Here is a 24,137-nt window from a genome sequence, read left to right as displayed (position 1 = left end):
GATCAGATGATTCCAGTATGACTATAGTCAGAGTACATGAAAGGTTAATAAACAGTAAACAGAGAAAGGTAGACGCATGATGATAAAAATGTAAAATGTTCAAATTGTTCATGACTGTGGAGATGAAACACCTACTGAACTATGCCTTTTTGCATTAAAAGCACCAAAGTTGAAATTCATACCTTCTGCCAGAGGGCAGTTTTAGAAAGCAATGGTAGAGTTGAAAGTGGTGTGAATAATGTCAAATAGTTACAGTTACTGTGGTACTTCTGTGGTTGGGAATGAGCATCAGATGAACGGTAGGAGAAAAAACGGAGGCTTATCTTGTCAAATGATCAATTGCCTGGAGGCCCAATACTTTTTTTTTTCTCATCTGCTACCATGGGATCTTTAACTGAGGGCAAGCATTGTGCAAACATACGAACATCATTGTTCTCTGGGTTCTTAAAAGACACAGGGTGGGTATTTTTATCACTTGTCCCCAGAAATCTTAGTTTATGATTTCTGGGAAGAACGGTTGAATTTACTGGAGGCCTGTAGCCCACTGTCAATGCTGTCTGTAATTGTGCTGAATGGATTGGAAATTACGAAGTGGGCCTTGAATTTTTATTTTATTTTTAAATGGGAAAGACAAAGACCATGACATTGAATTAGTTCCATCTCTGTGTCTTATTGGAACTTATTGACCACATCATTGCTGTGAACAGGTGTACAAATCAATTTTTAGGGAGAAGGCAGAAGATTACAGCTGCGTGAAAGATGAGGGCTCTGGTGCTGGGGCTGTTTTTTTGTGTGACATGGCCCGATTCTACAGAGGCTCAGTTTCCTCGAGTCTGCAGCACGGTGGAGGGGATCGTCTCAAAGCAGTGCTGCCCTGCTCTCGGCTCTGATCCTGCTAATGTCTGTGGAACTTTATCTGGACGAGGAAACTGCTCCCACATCAGAGTGGACTCCAAACCCTGGGGCGGACCGTATCGAATGAGAAACCGAGATGACCGTGAAAGGTGGCCAACAAAATTTTTTAATCAAACTTGCAGGTGCTTCGGTAAGTATTGAAGTTATAATATTGAAAATGTTAAACTGCAGACTTCCTCTAAGGGATCTCTATTATCTGTATAAGTATCTAACTTTAGTTAAAATTACATGTAAAAAGTGTATTAGTATGTTATAGCATAACTACATTATGATCTATATTCCCTTCATGTGTCTAGGTAACTTTGGTGGCTTCGACTGTGGCCAGTGTAAGTTTGGCTGGACAGGACCAAACTGTGACGTACGTAAAGCCCCGGTGGTGAGGAAGAACATCCACTCTCTGACTCCAGCTGAGCTTCAGGAGTTTCTGGATGTGTTGGACCGGGCCAAGAAGACCACCCACCCAGACTATGTCATTGCCACACAGCACTGGCTGGGCCTGCTGGGGCCCAATGGAACCCAGCCCCAGTTCTCCGACATCTCCATCTACGACTTCTTTGTGTGGCAGCATTACTACTCTGTCAGAGAAACGCTCCTTGGTAAATGTGATGTACCACACAAACAACCAAACAAGAAAGTATAATGATGAACATTTACATGTGCACAATGTTAAACAATTGAATATCTATTACATATCTGTGACCAGTACGTTTAATCTTTTCTAGGACCTGGACGTCTTTTCAAACACATTGATTTCTCCCACAAAGGACCTGCCTTTATAACCTGGCACAGGTACCACCTACTCAGTCTGGAGAGAGACCTGCAGGTAAGAGTGAGGAGGTCATTTCTTTGTGGCTTTATTTTTCTCACGAGTATGTACGTTAATGGGAAATGTCTACAGAATGTGTATAGCAGAATGACCTCTCTTCTGCAGAAACTGACTGGCAATGAGAACTTTGCTGTTCCATACTGGAACTTTGCCACAGGGCAGACTGAGTGTGACGTCTGCACAGACTCTCTGCTGGGGGGACGCAACCCAGACAACCCCTCCCTCATCAGTACACAGTCCAGGTTCTCCAATTGGGGGGTGGTGTGTAACAGGTCTGGAGCAATTTATGTCAAAATGCTGAGTGTATGTGGCTAAGCATAGGTGAATGAGTGTTTGTGTCTGTGCCTGCACGCCTTTGTGCGTGTGTGCATGCATGCACAGGAGAGTGTGTGTTTGTGTGTGTGTGCACGCATGCACACAAGTGCGTACCTTCACTTATGTGTACAGGGGATAGCATCTCTATTCATAATTAAATAACATCTATCTTCTCTCCCAGCATGGATGAATATAACCGCCTGGTCACTTTGTGTAATGGGACCAGTGAGGGACATATAAGGAGAGGACAGGTAGGGAGGAGCAACATGAGTCTTCCCACAATGAATGACGTCAGGAGCTGTCTCAGACTCAGAGACTTTGACAGCTCTCCCTACTACACTAACTCTACCTTCAGCTTCAGGTCATTTTCCTTCGATAACTCACTTTTTCTCTTGGCAAAAGTGTTATGTGTGTACGCTAACGATAAAATATGATCTGTTATTAACAGGAATTCTCTTGAAGGCTATGACAAGCCAGATGGCGAGGCAGAGCTTGACTCCTCAGTGGACAACCTGCACAACCTGGTCCACTCCTTCCTCAATGGAACCAGTGCTCTGTCTCACTCTGCAGCCAATGACCCCATCTTTCTAGTAATGAAAAATTAAATAAATAAGATATAATTTAATTAAATAAAACAAAACAAGTACATGTACATTTCATAATAATAGAAATGTGTTTTTACTTAGTTTGTATAACTGAGAAATGTATTTGTATAGGTGCTCCATGCTTTCACTGATGCCATTTTTGATGAGTGGATGAGGAAATCTGTTCCACCAAACTCCAGTTTCCCCGATGAGATGGCCCCCATTGGTCACAACAGAGATTACAACATGGTGCCATTCTTCCCTCCTGTGACCAATGAAGAGATTTACGTTGCGTCTGACCAGCTGGGATATTCTTATGCCATCGCACTGGATGGTTAGTGATTCAACATTTCAACAGGCGTTTGCACTATGCATTCAACGCTAATGGCAAGAAAATGAAGTAAGCACCAATTCATTTCAGAGTTTGCTTTCTTTCTATTTGTCTTTCAGAGAATGACGGTAATCCTGTATTTGTCGTGAGAGCTACTTTGACAGGCGTTTTCGTGGGCCTACTGGCTGTGCTCATGGTAGTCGTGGTTTATATGCTGCACCGGCGAAGAAAGCATGGCTTTGAACCCTTAATACAATACAATAGGAAGTACATAGACAACTCTTGAACATTTCTTGAGCGAAAGTCTACAGTAACTGAAAGAAAGCCTACGGTTTATCTGATTAAGCTTGTATGCAATGTTCATATTAACGTAATACACAGTCATACTTATAGGACCAATTGAAACATACTGTAACTCAAGATAAGTACTTATTTCATCAACATAAAATCCTGAGGGTAGAATGTTTGAGACCTGTAATATTTATATTCAGCCAATCAGAACCCATGTTGAACCCATACAGAATAATGAACACTTACTGAATATTTAGTCATTTATTGAGAGCCCATTTTCAGTTCCTGTTCTTCAATGTTTGATTCTGTGTCTTGGACAAAAATGTAGTTTATGTTTGAGAATAAATATTTGTACACCCTTTGATTCTGATTCCAGTTATGTTTCCTATCCTTTGTTTTCAATTAGGCCCCTTGCTTTTTAAAATGTTTACTAACAACATGCCACTGACTTTGAATAAAGCCAGTGTGTCTATGTATGCGGATGACTCAACACTATACACATCAGCTACCACAGCAACTGGAATGACTGCAACACTTAACAAAGAGCTGCAGTTAGTTTCAGAATGGGTAGCAAGGAATAAGTTAGCCCTAAATATTTCCAAAAGTAAAAGCATTGTATTTGGGACAAAACATTCAATAAACCGTAAACCTCAACTAAATCTTAGATAATGTGGCACAGACACATGCATACACACACACACACACGATAACATATGCACTATACACACACACACACGATAACATATGCACTATACACACACACACACGATAACATATGCACTATACACACACATACACATGGATTTAGTGCTGTAGATGTGTGGTAGTGGTGGAGTAGGGGCCTGAAGGCACACAGTCTGTTGTGAAATCTGTGAATTTATTGTAATGTTTTTAAAATTGTATAAACTGCCTTAATTTTGCTGGACCCCAGGAAGAGATCCATAATAAATACAAATAGATATTCAATTGTGTGCATTAAGTTTTACTTGAAATATATTATAACTCCATGGTTTACTCAATTCACTTCTTCTTTATAATTTCTATAACACATTCCATTTGGCTTTTTCCAGTAATCCTACTGGCTAATCCTGTTAAGTGCAGTGAACCTTATAGTACCCGTTGTATAAGGCAATGGCTCCCATACTGTGTGTCGGGACCCACTTGTGTGACGCATTTTTTGTACGTACAAATAATGTCATTATTATACAGTTGGTTTCTTAAAATTGGTCACAAGAGCCCCTACTCAAATCCACATCCAGTTAAATGTTTTGAAGAAGAGGGTTTTATTCATCAATTATTAACTTATTATTTTGGTCTGGGTATGTTTTTTTCACTGCTTAACCCTGGTAGGTCATGAAGCAAAATGTTTGCTAACCCTTAGGAACGCATAGAATTTACATACCTCTTGAATGTTATGTCAAAATGTATATTACCGCCTAAATAGACAGTAAGTTTATGGTTGTCATGAATCTTGCCATGGAGGCAGAACTGAGCTATTTCCGCTAGATGGGCCAACTGCAAAGTCAAAATGGGCTATATCGTAAAGATTCATGAAAACAAACATCTACTTTTTGGTCTTAATTTAAGATTAGGGTTAGCAGTGTGGTTAAGGTTAGGGTTATAGAAAGGTCTAGATCTCACCTTTCGGGTAAAATAGTTATAAATTAAATTACTGTGGTGTAGTCACTTTTAAGTACACAAGCTCAAGTACATAGTTTACGAAAATATACAAATAAAAGAGATTCTTTGTCTGGATAGGTCAGAAAATGTGACACTCTCTCCCTATGCAAATGTGGGTCTGAAACCTGAGACATCAAGTCAGCCCCACTGACAGAGTCATAGTGGAAAGCAGATAGATGGAGCTTTCTGGCACTATAAGGCACTGGACCCTGCCTCGTTCACTCATCAGTCAGAACCGGTCCAGAAAAGCTCACAGTCCCCTAAATAGGGGACTTAACATCTAACCCTATCTAAGAGGTATGGTCACACAAAGGGAATTTTCTCAGGGTCTATTTTCACTCTTGATAACTACACTACATTCTGACTCTTTCTGTTGATTTCTTACATTAGGTCCATAAAATGTTGGCTTTTGAATAATTCAACAACTGCGTAGACTTGCAGAGAGAAAATATGATTGTGTCCATTAAATAAACAACATATTAGTGTATCTTTCTTTATGACAATAATGGACAGTGTTAAAATACCAGCACGTTGTTTCTACAAACCTTCACAGAATAGTATTTCTTTCATTTAAAAATGTATTTTGGGATTCAGGATTTTTTTTCTTGGATTCAGTTTTTTATTTTTATTAGGGGTTTCGAATTTATTTGTAAAAAATGATCTCATGCCCTCACTAGCAGTATATGTAAAAAAAGAAATGTCCCTTTTTCAGGACCCTGTCGTTCAAAGATAATTTGTAGAAATCCAAATAACTTCACAGATCTTCATTGTAAAGGGTTTAAACACTGTTTCCCATGCTTGTTCAATGACCCATAAACAATTAATGAACATGCACTTGTGGAACGGTCGTTAAGACACTAACAGCTTACAGATGGTAGGCAATTAAGGTCACAGTTATGAAAACTTAGGACACTAAAGAGGCCTTTCTACTGACTCTGAAAAACACCAAAGGAAAGATGCCCTGGGTCCCTGCTCATCTGCATGAACGTGCCTTAGGAATGCGGCAAGGAGGCATGAGGACTGCAGATGTGGCCAGGGCAATAAATTGCAATGTCTGTACTGTGAGACGCCTAAGACAGCGCTACAGGGAGACAGGATGGACAGCTGATCGTCCTCGCAGTGGCAGACCACGTGTAACAACACCTGCACAGGATCGGTACATATGAACATCACACCTGCAGGACAGGTACAGGATGGCAACAACAACTGCCCGAGTTACACCAGGAATGCACAATCCCTCCATCAGTGCTCAGACTGTCCTCAATAGGCTGAGAGAGGCTGGACTGAGGACTTGTAGGCCTGTTGTAAGGCAGGTTCTCACCAGACATCAACAACAGCAACAACGTCGCCTATGGGCACAAACCCACTGTCGCTGGACCAGACAGGACTGGCAAAAAGTGCTCTTCACTGACGAGTCACGGTTTTGTCTCACCAGGGGTGATGGTCAGATTCGCGTTTATCGTCGAAGGAATGAGCGTTACACCGAGGCCTGTACTCTGGAGCTGGATCGATTTGGAGGTGGAGGGTCCATCATGGTCTGGGGCGGTGTGTCACAGCATTATCGGACTGAGCTTGTTGTCATTGCAGGCAATCTCAACGCTGTGCGTTACATGGAAGACATCGTCCTCCCTCATGTGGTACCCTTCCTGCAGGCTCATCCTGACATGACCCTCCGGCATGACAATGCCACCAGCCATACTGCTCGTTCTGTGCGTGACTTCCTGCAAGACAGGAATGTCAGTGTTCTGCCATGGCCAGCGAAGCCATTGAGCACGTCTGGGACCTGTTGGATCGGAGGGTGAGGGTGAGGGCCATTCCCCCCAGAAATGTCCTGGAACTTTTAGGTGTCTTGGTGGAAGAGTGGGGTAACATCTCTCAGCAAGAACTGGCAAATCTGGTGCAGTCCATGAGGAGGAGATGCACTGCAGTACTTAATGCAGCTGGTGGCCACACCAGATACTGACGGTTACTTTTGATTTTGACCCCCCCTTTTTTCAGGGACACATTATTCCATTTCACGTGTCTGTAAAACTTGTTCAGTTTATGTCTCAGTTGTTGAATCTTGTTATATTCATACAAATATTTACACATGTTAAATTTGCTGAAAATTAACGCACTTGACAGTGAGAGGACGTTTCTTTTTTTGCTGCTGAGTTTAGGTATTCATGTGACTTTTCACTCAACAGTCACATGCCAGGTCATAGGTAAGAGGTGGAAGGGAAAATCTAGCTAATCCCACGAGCACAAAGCATATGACATCAGACATTTCTGCACTGGCGTACCAAGCATCATTTATCTTCATTGATGTTTTTGGAGCTCCTCCCACAGCACAAAGAATGCTTGGTTCTCAGAAAGATTCAACAATCATTTGATGACTTTTTCTCCAGCGCAGTATAAGAAAAAAATTCTTAGTACTCCATTATACAATATAGCCTACCTGTTCATGATGTTGCTTAAGGCTAACATGTCATTTAACTCTCCCAGTCCATAGAAGCAACCCTACAAGAGTAGCCTACATTAACCGTCTAAATGTAAGAGTTTGGTTGTGGTTGGGGAACTTTCTTGTCACAAGGGTGACCCTTTCAGCAAGCTCTGCACTAAAATCTCAGAGGACAAATATCTCATGACCCGAGGACTTGTTGAAATACGTAAAAGGAAAGGAGATTTGGTACAGTAATACACCAGAAGTACAGCATTAGACTGAAACGTCTGAACATAGTTTAGATTATACCAGAGAAAAGGGAAATGATTGGTCAAAGTATAACATTTCAGCCTGCATGTTCTTAATCCGCGTGGCCTCTATATGCCAAAATTAGCACAATCTGATCAAGGTATTTTAATCTGTTTTTCCCGATGCAGAGTTGTAGCTTGTGTGATTCGGGAGTCTCTTTAGTTTTTGTGTTCAGATGAAGATTTCTTGCATGAACTATGTGAGCCATGTTTTATCATGATTTAAACGATTTAATGTCATGCGATAAAATGGCAAAAACAATCTTATAAATTACACTAAGCAGAACTGATGACTGGATTATATTGACCTTTTCTCCACAATTGGTAGTTACAGTCTTGTCGCTGAAACTCCCATATAGACTCGGGAGAGGCGAAGGTCGAGAGCCGTGCGTCCTCCGACACAACCCAACCAAGCCGCACTGCTTCTTGACACAATGCCCACTTAATCCGGAAGCCAGCCGCACCAATGTGTCGTAGGAAACACTGTACACCTGGTAACTGTGTCAGCGTGCACTGCACCCATCCCACCACAGGAGTCACTAGTGCACGATGGGACAAGGATATCCCTGCCAGCCAAACCCTGACTTGCAAAAGTGATCGGATTTCAATATCTGTTGTTAAATTGTGTGAACTTTTTATGGATTATTCATAGGACTAATATTGTGAGTTTCACAGTATATGGAAAGGTACCATATTCTGTTGACTACCCAACAGTCCATGTATTTTGGCCTGAGGCATTTCACTGGTCACTGGTATGAGTCCAGCTCATAGTCCTCGTGTGTCAGGTGATTACCACGAGACCATGATCTTAATCCTTTCTGACCATACTTATAGAGGGCACATACATTGAAGGCTTTTCTAACGTTCCTGAGACTGACTGGATCACAGTGTACTTTCTCTCAGGCTGTCCCTCATGAAATTACATTTATGACTGGAGCCAAATGTTGAATACACAACTGAGGAGCGTTACAAATGTGATTCCATACCCTTTAGGGGAAAATAATTGAGCACGTAATTGCTGTGTGCTGGTGTACAAACTGGTTTGTGAGTGGCCAGAAGAGGACAAGAGGTGTTGAAGATGATCAAGGCGCTGTTGCTAGGTTTGGTTTGTTGTGTGACATGGCCCGATTCTACAGAGGCTCAGTTTCCTCGAGTCTGCAGCACGGTGGAGGGGATCGTCTCAAAGCAGTGCTGCCCTGCTCTCGGCTCTGATCCTGCTAATGTCTGTGGCACTTTATCTGGACGAGGAAACTGCTCCGACATCAGAGTCAGTACCAAACCCTGGGGCGGACCGTATAAGTTGAGAAATGTTGATGATCGAGAAAGGTGGCCTATCAAATTCTTCAATCGGACATGCAGGTGCTTTGGTAAGTCAAATTAAAATGAAGTGTTACATTTAAAGGGGCAATGTGCAGTTGCTACATACATTTTTGGAATTGTAAATTAATGATATGTACCCATTGATTATTGAAGAAAATAACTTATAAATGCCTCATAAGCTTAGTTCAACTGTTGTATCCCATCAGACACCAAAATATAAGCTTGTTTTACTCCTTTGTTTGTAAACAAAGTTAATATAAACAAACACTATATAGCCTAAAAACATGGTTAAACTCTGTCTATGAATTTGAGAGTGGTTACATTTCTCCAGCCCCATCCCTCAGCTTTTTATCGAATCAGGGGCGGGGTGTGGGTTTGTTATTGTTTCAACTGCTGATTGCGCCTTTAAGTCTTAAGTAAATGTTTTCAGCAAATCAGTGTTCACTATTGAATAATATAGGTTTTTGTTTGGATCACATTAGAACCTAAAACAACAATTGAAAATTGCTAAAGGGCAACTTCACCACTTTTCATCCACATATGAATTATCTTTAGCACCAAACCAGTGTCTACAAATGAAAACGGAATGTTTATATGATCTGTGGTTAAAGAGATAAGATGAGAAGGTCCTAAAAAATGCTTCTCTGTGACATAGTACGATTAAAAGTAAGAAAAACGGGGATTTTCAAAACCTGCAATGAGTTTCTAGCCAGAGGGAGGGTATTTTCTAGCTAGGGGGAGGGCTCCCGAGTGGCACAGCGGTCTAAGGCACTGCATCTCAGTGCTAGAGGTGTCACTACAGACCCTGGTTTGATTCTAGGCTGCATTACAACCGGCCGTGATTGAGAGTCCCATAGGACTGTGCACAATTGGACCAGCGTCGTCCGGGTTAAGGTTTGGCCGGGGTAGTAAATAAGAATGAGTAATTAACTGACATGCCTATTTAAAGAAAGGTTAAATAATACATTTTCTTGCTCCCCATGTCACTATTTCTAAAATGTTGATGACGTCATTAGGTAGAACTTTTAACATTGTATTTTTTATGCAAAACATCGAAATGCGCCATTTTCACATATTGTTTACATTAGTTTGGTGCTGGAGATAATGAATATGAGGTTGAAAAGTTGCGGAGTTGCGCTTTAGGTGGGAATTGTGATAATTGGGAATTGTGATAATTGAACTGTCCCCATAAGTATATGGAACGGTCCACATTTTTGACTGTTCCCATATACTTGATTTACCTTATCTATATTCCCTTCATGTGTCTAGGTAACTTTGGTGGCTTCGACTGTGGCCAGTGTAAGTTTGGCTGGACAGGACCAAACTGTGACGTACGTAAAGCCCCGGTGGTGAGGAAGAACATCCACTCTCTGACTCCAGCTGAGCTTCAGGAGTTTCTGGATGTGTTGGACCGGGCCAAGAAGACCACCCACCCAGACTATGTCATTGCCACACAGCACTGGCTGGGCCTGCTGGGGCCCAATGGAACCCAGCCCCAGTTCTCCGACATCTCCATCTACGACTTCTTTGTGTGGCAGCATTACTACTCTGTCAGAGACACACTTCTAGGTAAAACACCCATTGATTATTTTATAATTTCATACATTTATAGATTAAATAATAATTTCAATATATTTAAATATATAGCAGCGTTGCAGTTCTTGACATAAAACAGTGCCTACTACCATACCCTGTTCAAAGGCATTTAAATAGTTTGTCTCGCTCATTCACTCTGAATGGCACACATACACAATCCATGTCTCAATTGTCTCAAGTCATAAAAAACATGTTTTGTACCTGTCTCCTCCCCTTCATCTACACTGATTGTAGTGGATTTTTCAAGCGACATCAATAAGGGATCATAGCTTGTCTACGTCATGGAAAGAGCAGGTGTTCTTAATGTTTTGTACACTCAGTGTATATTAAATGACATTCAACCTTCAAGCTAATCCCTTCTTGGTTGGAACATAAATGAAAGACAAATGTTATAAATGACTCTTGCTGTGTTACTTATTTACTAGTTATATGTTTATATAATACTCTCCAATCTCCATGTATTGTATAGATAGCAGAAGAGAACATTCAGAAGTTGCTCATGAAAAACCTTGTGTTTCTCTGTAGGTCCAGGTCGTCCTTTCAAGGCGATTGACTTCTCCCACAAAGGACCAGCCTTCGTCACCTGGCACAGATACCACCTACTCAGTCTGGAGAGAGACCTGCAGGTAAGAGTGGGTTTGAATGATGACGAGAAAGACGTGAAAAACTGCTTCAAATATTGATGAGAATAAAAGTAAACCTTTCCTCAATTCTGCAGAGACTGACTGGCAATGAGAACTTTGCTGTTCCATACTGGAACTTTGCCACAGGGCAGACTGAGTGTGACGTCTGCACAGATTCTCTCCTGGGGGGACGCAACCCAGACAACCCCTCTCTCATCAGTAACCAGTCCAGGTTCTCCAATTGGGGGGTGGTGTGCGACAGGTGCGTTTTTGGACAGAAACGAGTTAAAAACATTGTGGGCAGGTTACCCGGAAACAGATTAAGGCCTGGATTCAATCAGATTGTGCGTTAACCAGTGTTAACCACCATTGTTTTAGCGGGGTTGGAGGTGTAACTGTGGTATGAGCTGACATATCGGTGAGCGTCTGCTCTTGTGTGTCACAAACCACTTCATTATTACCCCTACTGTGTTAGAGGTTCAAACCTGCGCTAGAAAGTGCAGCCATTATCGATATTCAAAATAATGACTCTCAAATATCAAACCATTGATGTGTTAGGCTCAGTGGCAATTTTAGCATGTAAATCTTGGTGGGGCAAACTTTTTTTTTTAGATCCATGCCAGCAAATCCACTACACAACATAACACAACACAACACTGAACAATACATTAGTTAAACTATAACGGTGACAAACGGTGCCCACAAACTGTTAGAGCCTACATAAATCTGTCCTGACAGAGGAGCTTTCTTTTCAGCATCATGGAATGAATCTTTATTACCGCTACATCTGGCTATCAGCGTAGCCTCATCTGGCAGCATTTACAGCCTTTTTAAAAAACAATGGCTGATATGGCTGACTTGCTTAAATAAATATGGTTTCTACTGACTCCTTGTGGATTTGTGTAGCTCGATAAAAACTGCATTCTCCTTCAATAATATCTAATGCCGACATCGGTTTTGACTTTTTAACCATGCACAAACATTATTACATTTATGTTCAGTAGATTCATAATATCTGTTCTTATGTCACTAAAACTAAGCTCAAAGTATAAGCAAGTGCAAGCAAACAAGCTGCGACGAGGTAGGCCTTCGCTCAGCACTTTCAAAATAGAAATTCAGGTAGGCGTTAGTTCAGATAAATTCAGCAAGATGTTGAGCTGTTAACTTTACTCTTCTTTAAGTCCCCAAAGAGAGAGAGAGAGAGCGCGCGAGAGATACACGGTTAGCCTACCATTTGAAGTATTTTCTTAGGCCTATACCAAACAAAACAACCCTTGCAATATCAACTGGAATTACATGGGTCTATTACTTCCTGGCAAACATGGTTACAGACCCAACAACATTATAGTATCCCCTCCTCATGGAGAAAAGCACATGAACTAATTATACCTCACAAAGTAAGCAGAACAAAGAAATGCATCATTCCAAAATTGCCTAAAATGAGGAATAAGAAACTAATAAGATAGAACTACAGTGCATTCAGAAAGTATTCAGACCCCTTGACTTATTCCACATTTTGTTACGTTACAGCCTTATTCTAAAATGGATTAAATAGTTTTTTCCCCTCATCAATCTACACACAATACCCCATAATGACGAAGCATCATTTTTTGTTTGCACATGTATACAAATAAAAAACTTCAATATCACATTCACATAAGTATTCAGACCCTTTATTCAGTACTTTGTTGAAGCAGCTTTGGCAGCAATTACAGCCTTGAGTCTTGGGTATGACGCTACGTTTGGCACCTGTATTTGGGGAGTTTCTCCCATTCTTCTCTGCAGATCCTCTCAAGCTCTGTCGGGTTGGATGGGGAGCGTTGCTGCACAACACTTTTCAGGTCTCTCCAGAGATATTCGATTGGGTTCAAGTCCGGGCTCTGGCTGGGCCACTCAAGGACATTCAGAAACTTGTCACGAAGCCACTCCTGCGTTGTCTTGGCTGTGTGCTTAGGGTCGTTGTCCTGTTGGAAGGTGAACCTTCACCCCATTCTGAGGTCCTGAGCGCTCTGGAGTAGGTTTTCATCAAGGATCTCTCTGTCCTTTGCTCCGTTCATCTTTCCCTGGATCTTGACTAGTCTCCCAGTCCCTGCCACTAAAAAACATCCCCACAGCATGATGCTGCCACCACCATGCTTCACTGTAGGGATGGTGGAGGTTTTTTTCTTCGACTTCATGGCTTGGTTTTTGCTCTGACATACACTGTCAACTGCGAGACCTTATATAGACAGGTGTGTCTTTCCAAATCATGTCCAATCATTTGAATTTTCCACAGGGAAACTACAATCAATGTTGTAGAAACATCTCAAGGATGCACTCGAGCTAGATTTCGAGTCTCATAGCAAAGGGTCTGAATATTTATGTAAATAAAGTATTTTTGTTTTTATTTAATTTGATAACATTTCTAAACCTGTTTTTCACTTTGTAATTATGGAGTATTGTGTGTACTAAACGAGGAAATTGTTTTATTTAATCATTTTTTGAATAAGTCTGTAATGTAACAAAATGTGGAAAAAGGGAAAGGGTCAGAATACTTTCCGAATGCACTGTAAGCAATATAGCAATTGAGATGTAACAAGTATGGCATAAGGGAACGATGTGCAGATAAGAAGCAGTGGTGTGTATTCATGGATGCCAAGGGAAGCCAGGCTTCCCCCAAAAATCTACCAAATGTAAAAATGTATTTTGTTTCTCTGTGTTTCATAATTTTCTTTCAATTCACAAGAGGCTGAATGTATCTCACAAGAGAAAGCATCTGAGCGAGCGAAACAGCGCCCCTTTGTTTCTCTACGTATAGGCCATCTATCGGACGCTATGTGGTCCAATTGAATTGTTGCCGCCCGTAGCATTGAAGTCTAGGTAAGCCAGCGAGCATCTGGCCTCCCTTCATAAAAATAGTATACAAGCACCAAAAAAAAGTGTCAAGGGAAGCCAGCTTGGATTTGACGTCACACCTATCCAATCCCATTTAGAGCATACGTCATTGACTTGAATTGTTGCATCTCATTGTGTTGTTGTCATCCGGTGGCTAGCTAGTCAGCTAGCTAAAATTGTCCCCTTCTTAAATTAGCCATGGATGGAGATAGAGATTTGGACTTGTGGTTTTACTTAATTCTCCGTACTGGTCAATGATTATAATGGTGATTTTGATCCAACCATTCATTCATAAATTGTTGTACCCCTGGCCTGAGAGGATGGAAGTTCAATATGTAGCTATATGTAGAAGGCTAATGTTAACTATTAATGTTGCCCATGAATGGAAGTTAGGCTAGCGAGTAAGAATTTTAGCTAGGTACCCTAGGACAACAAAGAATAAAAGCGTGTACTGTATGACAGAATGATAAACAGTTTCATAAACATGAAGGAGAGGAGGATGACATTGGCGTTTCTCTACAAGTAGGGTTAGTCAACATGTTTTTCTACACACACACTCTCACACACACACAGAAATCAGAACCATGGACAGCCACATCATATTTAGCATACGTTGATTGGACTAAATTGTTTCTGGTATCTTTTAGTTGTCATTAGACTAAGCAGAGGTGATTTTATGATGTTGAAGTTGAAATGGTGCTGAAATAGTGGAGGCAGTCTTTGCAACTTGCAATATTTGTGTTTGCATTTATTAAGGATCCGGGTTAGCTGCTGCCAAGGCAGAAACTGCTCTTCGTTGGGTCCAGCAACCTTAAGGCAGTTATATACAGTTTAAAATATTACATGACATTACATTTCATAACACTTTACCCAATACATTTATGTTTTTCCCTCAGGCCACTACTCCACTATCAGATATTTACAATACAACATTCATGTGTACGTGTGTAGAGTGCTTGTCTTATCATGTGAATGTGTCTCTGTGCCTGTGTCTCTTCACAATCCCTGGCAACTCTCTGTGGTTCTAAATCAATAGTTGTTTAGTGGTCCGAAAATGTCGGAAACATTAACTTGCTTGACCATGCTGTAGGTCATGTAAATGTCTCTTACTGTACATGCAATATGCATTATGGACAGAGGTTGCTATCCAGTTTTGTGATAAAACAAAGGTGTGGTTGAATGGATTGTCGTTAGGCCCATATATCATGGTGGCAAGGCATATGAATTAACAGGTTATAGAGAAACAACGCAATTATCTCAACACATAGGTTGTAATATGGCTTTTTTTTTGGGGGGGGGGGCTTGGCTTCCCCAGTGATTTTACCCACGCACCTCTACAGATAAGAGACAAGCTGTAATATCGATTAAGACTAATGAACAAACTCAGATGGACAATATGCCTATTTGTTCAGCACTTTTGAAATGGACAGCGACAGAATACAGAACATGGTTCGTGCCAACATGGCAACAACATGGTAGCGATACAACATGGCAGCAGCGCAACATGGTAGCAACACAAACATGGTACAAACATTGTTGGGCACAGTCAACAGCACAAAGGTCATAAAGGTAGAGACAACAATACATCACGCGAAGCAGCCGCAAGTGTCAGTAAGAGTGTCCATGATTGAGTCTTTGAATGTAGAGATAGAGATAAAACTGTCCAGTTTGAGTATTTTTTGCACCTCATTCCAGTAGCTAGCTGCAGCTAACTGAAAAGAAGAGCAACCCAGGGATGTGTGAGATTTGGGGAAGTTCTGAGGGGGAGAGGGACCAAATTTGTAGGGTGAGACAAATCAAATCAAATAACAATAACAAGGCTATATACAGGGGGTACCGAGTCAATGTGCGGGGGTACAGGTTAGTTGAGGTAATTGAGATAATTTGTACACATACGTGTAGGTAGTGGTAAAGTGACTATGCATAGATAATGAACAGTGAGTAGCAGCAGCGTAAAAAAAGGAGTGGGGGTCAATGAAAATAGTCCGGGTAGCCATTTGATTAGCTGTTCAGCAGTCTTATGGCTTGGGGGTAGAAGCTGTAAACCACTACGGGATTGTAGAGCTAACGTAGGCTAATGTGATTAGCATGAGGTTGTAAGCAACAAGAACATTTCCCAGGACACAGACATATCTGGGCAGAAAGCTTAAATTATTGTTAATCTAACTGCACAGTAGCTATTACAGTGACATAATACCGTGCTATTGTTTGAGGAGAGTGCACAGTTATGACCTTGAAAATGTATCAATAAACCAATTAGGCACATTTGGGCAGACTGGATACAACGTTTTGAACAGAATGCAAAGGTTCATTGAATCAGTCTAAAACTTTGCACATACACTGCTGCCATCTAGTGGCCAAAATCTAAATTGCACCAGCATCCCGGAGTCGCTTCTTCACTGTTGACATTGAGACTGGTATTTTGCGTGTACTATTTAATGAAGCTGCCAGTTGAGGACTTGTGAGGCGTCGGTTTCTCAAACTAGACACTCCAATGTACTTGTCCTCTTGCTCAGTTGTGCTCCGGGGCCTCCCACTCCTCTTTCTATTCTGGTTAGGGCCAGTTTGCGCTGTTCTGTGAAGGGTGTAGTACACAGCGTTGTACGAGATCTTCAGTTTCTTGGCAATTTCTCGCATGGAATAGCCTTCATTTCTCAGAACAAGAATAGACTGACAAGTTTCAGAAGACAATTCTTTGTTTCTGGCCATGTTGAGCCTGTAATCGAATCCACAAATACTGATGCTCCAGATACTCAACTAGTCTAAAGAAGGCCCGTTTTATTTCTTCTTTAATCAGAACAACAGTTTTCAGCTGTGCTAACATAATTGCAAAAGGATTTTCTGATGATCAAATAGCCTTTTAAAACGATAAACTTGGATTAGCTAACACAACGTGCCATTGGAACACAGGAGTGATGGTTGCTGATAATGGGCCTCTATACGCCTATGTAGATATTCCATTAAAAAACTGTCCGTTTCCAGCTACAATAGTCATTTACAACATTAACAATGTCTATACTGTATTTCTGATCAATTTGAAGTTATTTTAATGGGCATTTCAAAAACAAGGACATTTCTAAGGGACCCCAAACTTTTGAATGGTAATGTATATATATATTATATATTTTTTAGCTAAACAGGTAGAGTCACCACTGGTTAGGCTAACGCATGTTTATATGTCCATTTGGCTGGGGGAATTTATGCCTATGAGTCTAACTTGTAACTGTGGGCTGCATGGAATTTGTCATATTATAGTCGAGTGTGGTTTTGTTGCATCCAATGGCAGTCTCTGCGATAACGCAACGAGACACTTGTTGATTTGACAGATCTAAAGTAGTTCCACCTTCGACACCGCCAAAACAACGCTATGTCAATCGGATTGAATGTAGCCCAAAACCTAGTCCTGGACTAAAAAGCATGTTCAATTAAAAAGTTTCATTGAAAGTAAAGGTCTAGGCTTAATCCATGTCTGGGAAACCATGCCCTGTATGTACTATACCTGTGCCGTTTATGCTTTGTGGGCCTATGATGGTTTTGATACTACTGGGTACATTTTCATCATGTATTTTGTACCAGACTCACTGTCCTAAAATGTTGCTTGAATTCCCCCCCCCCCCTCCTCCCCAGCCTGGATGAATATAACCGCCTGGTCACTCTCTGTAATGGGACCAGTGAGGGGAGCATTAGGAGAGGTCAGCTGGGTGGCGCGGGGACCGACATGAGTCTGCCCACCATGAATGATGTCAGGAGCTGTTTAAACATCAGAGACTTTGACAACGCCCCCTTCTACACTAACTCTACCTTCAGCTTCAGGTGACCTAATCTACTGACACTGACCTGGGACTTTACACATATGGTATTATCCAATAAAGTAACGTTGAGTAATCTGTCTAAATTGCATTGTTTCTGACTTCCAACTGTAATTTGTTTTCTATACAGGAATTCTCTTGAAGGCTATGACAAGCCAGATGGCGAGGCAGAGCTTGACTCCTCAGTGGACAACCTGCACAACCTGGTCCACTCCTTCCTCAATGGAACCAGTGCTCTGTCTCACTCTGCAGCCAATGACCCCATCTTTCTAGTAATGATCTAGTTTGTACAATTGCTTATGAGTCCATGTACTGCAGTATTGTATTTGACTGTCATGTGGGATAAAGTAAACTATTTTGTAGTTAGCCGTTTTCTGTGCAGAAGATGCTTAAATGTTTGATATCACCTTATATTAAGTTGTCCCTATTACTATGTAACTACACATAGTAGTGTAGTTAACTGTAATAACTGTAATAACAACATAGTAGTTACTATGTATTTACATGATACTAGAGTTATAGCGGTTTAAGTTATTACACAATTAGAACACGGACTTTGTAATTACACATCCACTTGCTGAAGGTTATCCCACTGATGTTATTAAATATTTTCTTGTTCCACTATGCAACTAGTTTTGCTATAACACGTTTGAAAGTCACCTGTGAATGATCATTTTAATAACTTGAACCAATATATGACCTTGGTACTATACTATACAGTGAATCCACAGGTAATCCCAGCGTTGATACCGTCTTGATGTAATTGTGTAAATAGGCTAAGACCTAGTAACAACAATTGTAACAAGGCACACCCTCTCATTAACTACTGGCTATTTTAAATACATTTTTGTCTGTGTTATTACCTGCTTCTAAGGTTATACCGAATAAAAAGTAATGTAAGAAGAACGTAGTTGAATGGGATACACTTGTAATTATCATGTAGCCAGCCAGGACCAAGCTACTTAATGTGAAGGGAAACCCAGTAGGTAATAATGCATTTCATTACTATGTGGTTAGCATGTAACAGCCTCTCATGTCCTAGTCTATTTACATCATTAGATCAAGATGGTATCAACCCTGGAATTACACTTGAATTTGATGGCAGTGTAGTTACATGTAACAAGGTCATATTTTGGTTTGACTAACTATTAACATTGTAATTCACAGGGGACTTTCAAATGTGTAATTACAAAACAGTAGTTACATAGTGGAACAATAACATGTGGAATAACATGAATACTTTTCCATGTGGGATAACCTTCAGCAAGTGGATGTGGAATTACACAGTCCTTGTTCCAATTGTGTAATACCTGATACCGCTAAACCCTATTACAATGTAAATGCATAGCAATGACTATGTGGTTACTTTATTGTTACTACAGTTAATACTGTGCAGTTACTTAGTAATAAAGGGAAATTTGATGTAGTGTTGGCAACTTAATTTAAAGTGTTACCAAATGTTTTAAAATGACATAACTCTCTGTCTCTTTAAAGGTGCTCCATGCTTTCACTGATGCCATTTTTGATGAGTGGATGAGGAAATCTGTTCCACCAAACTCCAGTTTCCCCGATGAGATGGCCCCCATTGGTCACAACAGAGATTACAACATGGTGCCATTCTTCCCTCCTGTGACCAATGAAGAGATTTACGTGGCTTCTGATCAATTGGGATATTCTTATGCCATTGAACTGGATGGTTAGTGATTTCGCAGTCGTCTTTGCAATAAAATGAATCGTCATCAACTTTTTCTTATTTTATTATCAGGTCAAAATGAAATAAGAAAGCTCTCATAAAGGTCTTGTTTGAATTAAATCTCTCTTCCTATATCCCTTCCTCAGCTTCGGACAGTGGATTTGTGTTTGTGCTGGGGTCCACTCTGGGCGGTGTTTTCCTGGGTCTCCTGGTTCTTCTACTTGTCTTGGTCCTCTACTTGCAGCAGCGCAGGAAACGTGGCTTTGAACCCCTTATCAATGCACAGTTCACCAACAAAAAGTACACAGAGGAAGCCTAAACAGTATGTACTGTACACTTTGGGTTAATATCCTTGTTGCTTCTCATGTTGAAATGTACCTCAGTACTAAATTACTCGCGCTCTGTCAAACCAGACATTGTTGATGGGAATTTACAGTACAATGTATTAGTGCTTTGCTTCTTCTTTAACCATGTTCTTGTTCTGTTTAAAAAAATAACAGAGCATACAGTAGGACATTTGTTTATGTGAAATTATTTAATAATATGATGATATTGTCACCTATACTGTATCCATTATTACCTAAGATTGACATTATCCAGTTTTTGTCCCTAACTGAAGAAAATATTATAATTTATCAATAAAAAAATTATAATTAAATAACATTTTCAAAAATTGCAAAGCTATATTATCTTTTTAACAAATATTTATTTGCATGAAAGAGTAACAAAACACATATGCAACCATTTTAATTGCATTAAAAAACTGTAAGGCATATTTGTTTGTACGGTCTTTATGTTAACTAGATCATCAACCTTATTGGCTTGATGATTCCAACTCCAAGCAAGATATTATCATGATCGTATTTTTTTTTGTTACAATAGAATGCATTTGATTGTATGAAATGTTGATGAATAAGGTTTCTGAAACATTCGTTTTTTACATGACTTTTGCTGATCCATGAACATACAGTACTAGACAAAATATAAGACAAATATGACCATTAAAAGTGCAATAATACAAACAAATCTAATCTGCATCCTGCGAGATCATTATTCATAATAAAGAATCTTATTTTAAGGACACACTGACAAAGAGACAAAAATGTTTGTTCTCCATTATCTTGCACATCATCATCATCATTTGCCAAGGTGAACACTAATACTGGTTTATCAAGAGGCAACGAAGCAAGCTCACAAATGATATGCTGCAACAAGGCCAATAAGAGATGATAATAAGAGCTGAAGGATATTAATAAAATACTGGCTAACGCCCTTGATATGTATGCTTAGCTTAGCTGGCCTTCATGGTTTACTGAGTTGACCGGCCGGCCCTCTGAGAACACCATACTCCTTGAGGCTGGTTTTGTTGGCTAGCATTTGAGGGGGGAAATACAGTACGCCCCCTTCAGTAATGCCAATCCTTTCCCAGTCTCTGTAGGTACGCTCTACTGCCTATCCTCACTGGAGCATTCAACCCTGTCTAGACACTCTCCACCTTCTAAGATTCTCATTTCACAGGTGGCTGTAGTCGGCTTTGAGCCTGTCTCTGCACACAGAACCACTCAGGCGCCAGAGATAAATGAAGGGGCCTTTTTTGCTTTTGGCCTTTTTTTGTCTTCAATGTGCTATGTTTTTACCTACTACAATTTGACACCTCATCTTGATCCTCATTCGTTCTCTCTTGTTTTTAGTAATGAATGAATAACTACATATAAACAACATTTGGTTTGAATCAATGTTATGTGTACTGAAATTTCGTCAGATCTACTTGTGAATTATAAAGACATTAGTGGTTACAGTTAAATACAGATGTTGACATTAGCTCACTTAGCATTAACTTTAACTGCACATTTATCTTCCATAAAACGGATTAATTAATGATCTTGTCAATAAATGTTGGAAATCTTGAAATCTGAGGGCCTCAGCTGAGTTCATAAGAAGTGCTTGCTAGAATTGTTAGAACATGGTGTCTTACTGTATCTAAATTTGCCTTCATAATGACAGATGGGAAGTTAGACATCACATTGCAGGTAATGAAAACACTAGATGAACATATGCTTATGAAGTTAAGCATGTGCAGTTCAAAAAAAGGTTGAATTAACATTAAAAACATCTCAATCCTGAGTTATCAGGTAAAGGTTAATATCTGAGGATATCAAAAATATAAGGGAAAAAAATTATGTAAACTTTCAATAACCTCACACCAATAAATGCAGGCTGATCCTTTCTAAATGGTTGGACATTCTCTTATTCTCTCCAATTATGGCAAAATCTGACATAGTGGATATCACCATATAACATAACCTAAAGCAATCATTCTGATGAGGTTCTTTGTGGTATGATAACATCTGCACTCAAAACAACAGAATGCAGTAAATGGTAAAAACTTATATTAGATTCACTACATGGCCAAAAGTATGTGGACACCTGCTCATCAAACATCTCATTCCAAAATCATGGGCATTAATATGGAGTTGGTCCCCCCTTTGCTTCCATTCAGCCACAAGAGCATTAGTGAGGTCGTGCACTGATGTTGGGCGATTAGGTCTGGCTCGCAGTCGGCATTCCAATTTTTATTTGATTTATTTCACCAATTCATCCCAAAGGAGTTCGATAAGGTTGAGGCCCGGACTCTGTGCAGGCCAGTCAAGTTCTTCCACACCGATCTCGACAAACCATTTCTGTATGAACTTTGCTTTGTGCACAGGGGCATTGCCATGCTGAACAGGAAAGGGCCTTCCCCAAACTGTTGCCACAAAGTTGGAAGCACAGAATCGTCTAGAATGTCATTGTATGCTGTAGCGTTAAGATTTCCCTTCACTGGAACTAAGGGGCCTAACCCGAACCATGAAAAACTGCCCCAGACCAATATTTCTCCTCCACCAAACTTTACAGTTGGCACTATGCATTTGGGCATGTAGCGTTCTCCTGGCATCTGCCAAACCCAGATTCGTCTGTCGAAACTGCCAGATTGTGAAGCGCGATTCATCACTCCAGAGAACGCGTTTCCATTGCTCCAGAGTCCAATGAGGGGCGAGCTTTACACCGCTCCAGCCGACGCTTAGTATTGCGCATGGTGATCTTAGTCTTATGTGCAGCTGCTCGGCCATGGAAACCCATTTCATGAAGCTCCCGACTAACAGTTCTTGAGTTGACATTGCTTCCAGAGGCAGTTTGGAACTCGGTAGTGAGTGCTGCAACTGTGGACAGATGATTTTTATGCGCTATGCGCTTCAGCAGTCAGCTGTCCCGTTCTGTGTGCTTGTGCGGCCTACCACTTCACGGCTGAGCGGTTGTTGCTCCTAGACGTTTCCACTTCACAATAACAGAACTTACAGTTGACCGGGGCAGCTCTAGCAGAGCAGAAATTTGACAAACTGAGCTCTTCGGTAAGGCCATTCTACTGCCAATGTTTGTCTATGACGATTGCATGGCTGTGTGCTCGATTTTATACACCTGTCAGCGATGGATGTGGCTGAAATAGCCAAATCCACTAATTTGAAGGGATGTCCACATACTTTCGTATATATAGTGTATGAGTTATACAATATCTTACTTTACCTGATTAACATTAAACATGTTTCATATGTATCATTTCCTGTCAATGTAGAAAAATATTCAATAATATTTAAAGCAGATGAACCAAGGAAGAAATCAACAATTAATGTGAAAGCCATACTGTATCTATGGTATTTTTCTGTGATTTTGGGGAATTCGGGTTTGTTTTGTGAATGAAGAAATGCACTGCTGACCTGTCAACAAGTAAAGTACCTGCCAGCTGAGATCACCTTACACCATAGTAGACATGTTCTAGTTCTAACTTCTGATCACCTCTTGGTGCATCCTCTCCACAATCTCACAGTGGTACAACATAATAATCTTCTATAGCATAAAAAAAATTGACCAAAAGTGCAATTACTTCTTCTCATGGAGACCTAATAACATCTGCCTTATGCCAGAAAAAAGTAATTCCTTTGGCCTTCTTGAACAATGTTTGACGGTGGATCATCTGTTTCTATTTTGGAGTGACGGGAGTCATGTGAAGTCCTGCCTAAGGATGGCACCAATGACCAGACACTTTAGGAGGAGGAAGGGGGATCCAGGATGCATGACTGCTGTCTCCAGAGCAGAGAAGACCCCTCTACCTATCCGAGAGGCCAAGGCTGCCTGAATACTGTCTGCTTGACTGTAGCTCCAGTCTGCTTGAGTAGAAAAACACACCATAGAGAGAGATCCTTCTGTCCACGTTGGGTGAGTTCCCCCAGCATTATCTCCATAGCCTGTGCAGTGCCAGGACTGAGAGGGCCAGGCTGGCCAGCAGGGCTGCTGAGGGGGAAGGATGTGTGGCTGCTGCTGAATCCTCCACCGGGCCGCTCCCGCTCCGGTCCGCTCCCACCACCGGGGCCTCGGTGCTGGCAAAGTCAAACTCAGTGACGCAGGTCTCCGTGCAGCCGCTGCCACTGCCTGAGCCACTGCCCTCATCACCTGGACAACAGCACAGGAACACAGAGGGCACAGTACGCAGTCAATAAATATACAGAGAAAGTAAC

At 40.9% G+C, this 24,137-nt stretch overlaps 3 protein-coding genes across 4 annotated transcripts in view; 2 read left to right on the top strand and 1 right to left on the bottom strand.

The window, feature by feature from the left end:
* Positions 1-454: 454 nt before the first annotated feature.
* LOC139546803 (L-dopachrome tautomerase-like) lies at positions 455-3,626 on the top strand. The gene is made up of 8 exons (XM_071355597.1): positions 455-1,045; positions 1,212-1,511; positions 1,638-1,738; positions 1,847-2,013; positions 2,238-2,417; positions 2,505-2,646; positions 2,773-2,974; positions 3,091-3,626. Exons 1-8 carry the CDS (start codon positions 760-762, stop codon positions 3,255-3,257), a joined length of 1,545 nt encoding a protein of 514 aa, XP_071211698.1. The 5' UTR covers positions 455-759; the 3' UTR covers positions 3,258-3,626.
* Positions 3,627-8,531: 4,905 nt separating this feature from the next.
* On the top strand, positions 8,532-20,613 carry LOC139546802 (L-dopachrome tautomerase-like). The gene is made up of 8 exons (XM_071355596.1): positions 8,532-9,039; positions 10,262-10,561; positions 11,114-11,214; positions 11,307-11,473; positions 17,713-17,898; positions 18,025-18,166; positions 19,389-19,590; positions 19,734-20,613. Exons 1-8 carry the CDS (start codon positions 8,751-8,753, stop codon positions 19,904-19,906), a joined length of 1,560 nt encoding a protein of 519 aa, XP_071211697.1. The 5' UTR covers positions 8,532-8,750; the 3' UTR covers positions 19,907-20,613.
* LOC139546801 (glypican-6-like) overlaps positions 20,274-24,137 on the bottom strand; it is a 118,774-nt gene continuing 114,910 nt past the window's right edge. For both annotated transcript variants that reach the window (XM_071355593.1, XM_071355595.1), the window contains one exon: positions 20,274-24,072. In XM_071355593.1, coding sequence (XP_071211694.1) covers positions 23,855-24,072 — 218 coding nt within the window. In that variant the 3' untranslated portion in view covers positions 20,274-23,854. The remainder of the gene's footprint in view (positions 24,073-24,137) is intronic.

The sequence above is a fragment of the Salvelinus alpinus genome, chromosome 20, assembly GCF_045679555.1.
Source record: "Salvelinus alpinus chromosome 20, SLU_Salpinus.1, whole genome shotgun sequence".
Lineage (NCBI taxonomy): Eukaryota > Metazoa > Chordata > Actinopteri > Salmoniformes > Salmonidae > Salvelinus > Salvelinus alpinus.
Note: the sequence above shows the minus strand (reverse complement) of the source record. Positions and strands in the feature narration are given on the sequence as shown.

Excerpts from the sequence above, each read along its gene's own strand:
- LOC139546803 (XM_071355597.1), top strand. The coding sequence starts at position 760 with ATGAGGGCTCTGGTGCTGGGGCTGTTTTTTTGTGTGACATGGCCCGAT. Across the intron at positions 1,512-1,637 it reads TGTCAGAGAAACGCTCCTTG|GACCTGGACGTCTTTTCAAA; the intron begins GTAAATGTGATG and ends AATCTTTTCTAG. Across the intron at positions 1,739-1,846 it reads GTCTGGAGAGAGACCTGCAG|AAACTGACTGGCAATGAGAA; the intron begins GTAAGAGTGAGG and ends TCTCTTCTGCAG.
- LOC139546802 (XM_071355596.1), top strand. The coding sequence starts at position 8,751 with ATGATCAAGGCGCTGTTGCTAGGTTTGGTTTGTTGTGTGACATGGCCC. Across the intron at positions 17,899-18,024 it reads AACTCTACCTTCAGCTTCAG|GAATTCTCTTGAAGGCTATG; the intron begins GTGACCTAATCT and ends TTTTCTATACAG. Across the intron at positions 19,591-19,733 it reads TTATGCCATTGAACTGGATG|CTTCGGACAGTGGATTTGTG; the intron begins GTTAGTGATTTC and ends TCCCTTCCTCAG.